Source organism: Centruroides sculpturatus, unplaced genomic scaffold (genome assembly GCF_000671375.1).
Source record: "Centruroides sculpturatus isolate CEXI.00-Female unplaced genomic scaffold, Cexi_2.0 scaffold401, whole genome shotgun sequence".
In the NCBI taxonomy this organism is placed as follows: Eukaryota; Metazoa; Arthropoda; class Arachnida; order Scorpiones; family Buthidae; genus Centruroides; species Centruroides sculpturatus.
The window spans coordinates 228,143-234,716 of NW_019384560.1; the positions used below are offsets into that span (position 1 = coordinate 228,143).

At 28.9% G+C, this 6,574-nt stretch overlaps 1 protein-coding gene across 1 annotated transcript in view; it reads right to left on the reverse strand.

Moving 5' to 3' along the window:
- LOC111623952 (alanyl-tRNA editing protein Aarsd1-B-like) overlaps positions 1-4,454 on the reverse strand; it is a 63,118-nt gene extending 58,664 nt beyond the window's left edge. Inside the window, exons 1-3 of the mRNA XM_023366694.1 lie at positions 4,359-4,454; positions 946-1,074; positions 693-852 (exon numbers count right to left, since the gene is read on the reverse strand). Of these exons, the coding sequence (XP_023222462.1) occupies positions 693-852; positions 946-1,074; positions 4,359-4,430 (361 nt within the window). The 5' untranslated portion in view covers positions 4,431-4,454. The remainder of the gene's footprint in view (positions 1-692; positions 853-945; positions 1,075-4,358) is intronic.
- Positions 4,455-6,574: the final 2,120 nt, after the last annotated feature.

Here is a 6,574-nt window from a genome sequence, read left to right on the forward strand (position 1 = left end):
TGTTGCCAGGCGGCAGAAAGCATATATATAATTATAATAAACTTACAATAAATTAAGTTAATATATAATTATATATACAGTAGCTAATTTATATATAATTAATATATAATTATATGTACAGTACCTAATTTATATATAATTTATATATAATACTAAACAGACGATAGCAAACTCAATTTAGCCGCTCCGTAGCGTGGCGCAGGGTCGGAGGTAAGTAGTTCGGCTGCTCATCCACTATTGGTCCAGACTCTATCAATCTTCTCGCGAAACGACGTTATAGGAGGTACGTTATACGAAAGTTTCTACAATTTTTTCGCTATGTTATAGGGGGGTCGACTGTACTTGTAATAAATTAAATTTCATTACTTAGTTTCAAAAATTACTCAATTTTATTTCATATTTTCATAAAATAAAATAAACAAATGAATAAAATGAACTTATATAATTAATTTACAGTTTATGAGAAAGGTTCAGAAATAACCTAATTTAAATAATAAATGATTAAAAATTTGTTATTAAATAATTCAGCTGACAAAACTTTTGACAAAAATAATGTATTGATAACATCATATTTAATGAAACTTAAGAAAATCACAGACAAATCATAAAAAACAACTTGTAAATTATCCATAAATTAATGATACCAATATTGAATTAAAAGTATCTGAAAAATTTTAAAATAAAAAACAAACCTGAATGTTGCTGCATATGATCAAATCTTCTTTTCCAATCTACAATTAAGTGAACTTTTTCACCTGGTTCAAAATATTTATCTACAAAGTGAACAGCTTTAGATTTTCTTCTAATAATACGAATCACTGAAAAACCATTGATTGTTCCTCTATCATCTGGCTGTAATATACAATAACAATTATAATTTATAGAATAGTACATTAATTTCTATATACTGTTTACAAAGTAAAGTTTACAAGGATTTAAATCTACCTGTCCACCACCTTCTGGAAATAAAACTGTATCATCAAGAATTACACCAAATACTTTTACTTTTTCTTTCTGTTTTCCTTTTTGTATTTCCAATTCTTCTGGTTGACATAATTCTACCTTGCTTGTATACTAATAAACAGAAAATTTCTATAATGAATTTATATAATATATGGTGTTTATACTAGTAATTTCAAAAAATAAAAATTTAAAATGTAAAATATTAATCATATAAATTTAAAATGTAAAATATTAATCATATAAATTTAAAATGTAAAATATTAATCATATTAATCATATATTTTGTATATAAATGATTATAGATAAGATTAGTTTAAATTTATTCATATCTTTGTATACTATAAAAATACGAATAAATTCAAACCAATCTTAATAGCAATCAGTAATTCATATAATTAAAATGTATATATATTTGTGTCCAACTTTCGTATGCTTTTATTAAATATATTTTTTAAATTTCATATTTAAAAGTTTTGTCAAGTTTGTCTGTCTTAAATATAAGTTGTTTAAAATAGTTTTCAAAAAAATACTTCTTTGACAAACATCATCATACAACAACTTAGTAATGAATTTTTTGAAAAATAATTTCATAAGAATAACAATTAGAATTTCATATAATCTATTTCAATTGACAAATTTACATCTTTGGAATTACACACAAAATTGCTATGGAGTGAATGGACTGATGAAAGGCATATGACTCAAAATGCATTTCCTTTTATAAAAGATAAAAAATAAAATCTACTTTTTCCATCCAAAAAAATGTGTTCCTGTATGATATGTTCTCCATAGCAATTTTGTGCTTAATTCCAAAGAACAAAAAACAAAAGAGAGAACAAGAAGCAATCAAGTACTAAAAAATTTACATCTATTTTCATAAATTTAAAAATGAATGAACAGGTTAATTACACAATTATGCTTAAGTAATTTACACAAATTCAACTAATGTAAAATTCAAGTTACATAAAGGTCTATGGTCCACATTACTTAGGTAACTTCAGGTACTATTGTACTTATTTTTAACATCTTTACATAAAATAATTGATAGTGGGTTTAATTCATGTTTTTCATAGACTAAAATGTAAGAATATAAAACTATTAAAAACATAAATTATACATTGACCAAATGTGAGACTTACTGAAAGAAAACCTAAAAATTTGATAGATTGACAGTTGCAAAAGTCAAATTAAAAAAAAAAGGCTTTAAATTATCATTTGGAAGAATAAAAACACTACAAGGTATCTAAAAAAGAACTGACTGATTATAGAAACTCATATTTATTTTATAACTAATTCAAAAAAATCTCTTATCTTTAAGAAATATTGATATGTGCACCATGTATTACTCTCACAATATGGTAACAATGTTTTGTCTCTCTCCAGGTGTTACATAACATGTTTTGAATGATGTTCTGACTGCATTTATTATGCAATGTTTTAATGCTTTAAAATCTGTATCAGGTGTTTGATAAACCAGGACCTTCACATAACCCCCACAATAAAAAGTCAAACAGAATTGTCAGAACAAGATTAAAGTCAAATTGATCCATCTTGCCCAATCCATCAATTAAAAAAAAAATTCATTCAAAAGTTCTACCTGAAGCAACAGTAGCATTGTTTATGTAATACAGAAAAAGTTTTTAATTTTTGTTAGTGATTATCAAAAACAATGTTGATTTTTTTCCTTAAATACAAAATACTTCTGAATAAGCCCAAATATATATAGAGATGTGCAGATATATTAAGAGAACCAGGTCACAGGGTTAAGGCCCTTTCTGTGGGATTGGATGAAGTACCAATAAATAAGAAGTAAAAGACTGGAAGTCTAATAAAACTATTGTGGTGTAGATAAGATCACAGGAAATAAACATTCAAGATTAATGGTTAAATAATCCTCAATGAAATTAGCATCTGATTTATTAAATAGAAATTTGATGAGAGTAGTTAGTTTCTTGACTGGTTTCATCCACTTAAACATTTATACAGAATGGGCATCTAAAAAGGAGTACACTGGGAATGTGATATAATGGATGAAACTGCCCATCATATTGCTTACATAAGATACTCAATCTTGGGTTTAGGGATTGAGCTTGAGACTAAACATCAAGAACTTGTAAAAAGCCTTATACTTTGTCAAGAAAAGTAGCTTTTTAAACAGGGAATAAGGTTTCTGATTTTGATAGTCATAGAGAATAAGATTTTTATTGGGAATGCAATATACCAGCAGATATCAGCACTGGAGGCTGCAAGACTCCAACCCCAAGAACACAAAATAGAATTGAGGGTAAAGACCACTTCATCTATTATTATTATTTTACAGTTCATAGATATAGCAGTTTTCTATACCATGTACATGTCCTCCTTTTGCCTTAATCCAGAAATGAATTAAAGCTGAAGACATTGATAACTTGAATGCAAACTACTATATATCTGCCAGCTATAAGTGTAGTAATAATAATTTGTCAAATTCCAACACATTAAACCCAATTTGTTTTACATGTTCATATGTTATATCCTCAGGATTATTGTACACTTACATGGCAGGCCATCAAAAGCATTTGAGGGACCAGATCAAACCTCTTTTGCCTTTTTTTTTTTTTTTTTTTTGAACAAATAAAATATATAGAATGTTTATTTATTAATAAGTCTTAAAAGCATATTTATTTTGTTGGTAAAAATAACATTTATATGAGGATTAGTTATGGACCCAAGTTTTTGCTGGTCTTGTGAAAAATCCCTTCTTTTCCCTCTAGACAGCCCTCTGTATATGCAGGGGGGAAGAGAGAGAGACAACTAATATGAAGAGGAATATCAAGTCTAAAAATTTGATTAATTTATTAGTAATGCTTAAAAATAATCAGTGCAACATTGAAATTATCATAACATCTGTAGCCTGGAGATGAGGTGTGTTCATCCTACTATCAATATATATTATGAAAAAATAGATATTGATATCTGTCAAGAAAAGACATGGAGGTAGTCTCTTTGCTATTGTTTAGTTTTTATTTCCATATTTTTGTCATTGATACGATTTCACTTTTTTATAAATTCTGTATTTTTGATTCAAACTACTTTATCATTGCAGTATAAGGCGATATACCATATTACTGTATATACATTTTCATCTACAGTATTTTGCATTTAATGCAGTACAGCCCAACGCTCTTGTATCATTAAAACCAAATCAATCAAAATTTCATCAATTTGTAATATCTGTCTTAATATTCTTTATGCTGCAAATGATGTATTATTCCCTTGAGTGAGGGTATAAGTATTTATTTTTGGAGTCCAGAAGATTTATATATATTTTTTTCCATTTTTCTAGTTAAGCAAGTTTGATGAAAATACTGGTCACTCAATAAAAGCAGTCAAAAATATAATTAAACTGATTTTACCTCTCGCAAGTAACTGTCTTTTTGACAAGCAAAAACCATTTTAGCAAATTTATTTAAATATCCAATTCGCATTGGCCAACACGTGGTCAACAAGTTTTCCGCGTAAATGAATTATTTCGTAAAAGCTAACCCAAAAATCGCCAAATGTTTGAAAATAATTATTTAAGTGTTAAATATACTGCATTTTATTTTATAATAATACTTTTTAAATATATTTAAATATGAATATTTTTAAATATTTAAAATGTTTTATAAATATTTTAAAATAATTTTTAACAAAAGTTTTTTTTTTTATCATTATGAATCAATTTAAATCTTTGACTATAAAGTTGCTTGGATACTGAAAAGTTGAATTGTGCATACAGCCTATTGCTAAGGGCAAACCCTAAGTCAAATCCTTGCAAGCAAATACAGGAATTTTTCGGGGTAGTCTGTCCCGGATACATCGGACTCCTTTCCTCATTATCATGTCGCTCCCGTTGTGATCCCAGTCGCGAATCCATGGGATGAGCGACGGGGTTATTGTCTCTTTAGCACTTTTATTAATAAAAATCATTTAATAAAAAGCTCTTCCTACAAAGTATTTTTGCATTGAAATACAATTTTTTGAAGTAAAAATGTTAATTACAGTGTATGGTTACAAGAATCTAAAAATTTACTAAAACACATGTTTCTCTTTATCTGTTATAAGTTTCTTAGCAAGCCCATAATGGCTTCGGCTAGGCCCACAATGGAGCAGGTGGTGAGGGATGGGATATATTTGGATGGATCATCCTTGAAAAATTCCTAGGGTTTTTCAATCTGTCACTCCCGGGTCCCCTAAGAGTTAGGTTGCCACGTTAACAACTTGCCATTTGCCTGTCGATCGATCAAATGAGACATGTTTCTGATTTATGTTGCTAATTCAGATGCTAATTGTAATAATGGAAAAATTAAGGCTGAAAAAGAGAGAGAGAGAGAGCCAAATGGTATATATCTAACCTAATTAGATTGCTCCTGTCAAGAACTTGCCAAAACCTATCCTTTTAATATCTTCAGAAAGGACAGAATCAAAGAAAATAAATTTAATTCTCATATATAATATTTTATAAAATTGCATATTAATTTGATCATTTGCTTAATTTTTCTTAACAATTAGAATGAATGAATGGATAAATAAACAGACTACAAAAAATGTAGAAAAATCGGAAAATATAGAAAAATTTTCTATTTTAAGATATAAAATTTAACAAAGTCTGAAATGATCGAAACTAAATATTCCACAAAAGAAAAAAGGTTTTCATTACTTTATCAATTACTTTATCATTCCGTTAACTCCGAAAAACAACTCCATTTTTAAAAGTCTTTCCACTCCGTGAGTACGAAGAGAGCTTTACAAAAAGATTGTTGCTCGACCAGGCTTACAATGGGATTGTATTGTATTGATGGAATAAGACAATACTACACAAGGACGATCTGCCAAGATGGGATTCTTTCCAGAAGGATTTTCTATGGAAACTGGTCCCTATTTAAGTGTTACTCAAATGAAAAAACCTGAAAAACGCCACATAGCTATGAGGTGAGGCGCGAACCCGCGATCAGTGTTCAGTGGTTTTGTTCACTTTGCTACTGGTGGGCGCTTACGGTGGGAACGGTGGAATCGAATGACAATAGAAAATTTGCATTCTTAATTGTTCCATTTAACCATCGATATTCTATTTAAAGATAAAATCACTTTCAAAACATAAATTTTTGATGACCGGATGACCGAGACGATTAAGACATCAGTCTATCGCTCTTGGGAACCTGGGATCTATCTGGGTGAGCAAGCCCAAGAATTTTTCATAGACAGTTTGTCTCGGATATGTTTGGCTTCGTCTCTCACCTGTTAGTGTTAGGGTCTTTTATCATTTTTTTCTAGTTTCGATTTGTGGGCCTGGGCGAACCCATAATGGGCTTGCTAAAAGAGATCCTCTTAGTGCCTACAGGGCGAAAAGAGTTTTTAAAAAAAAGTGTAAAGTATGCCGGTAAAAGTTAAAAGATCAGTTTTTACTCTTATTCAGAAGCATTCTGGGATTATATTTAGTGGTAGTAGTATAATTTTAATAATTCTATGTTGCTACTACTAAAGTGGATGAAAAACTCTTTAGCTATGATAACACTATGCGACTTTAATGGAATTTTTGTCGTTTCAATCTAAAGACAGAAATCGAACGATGTAGAACAAGTTGAACTTT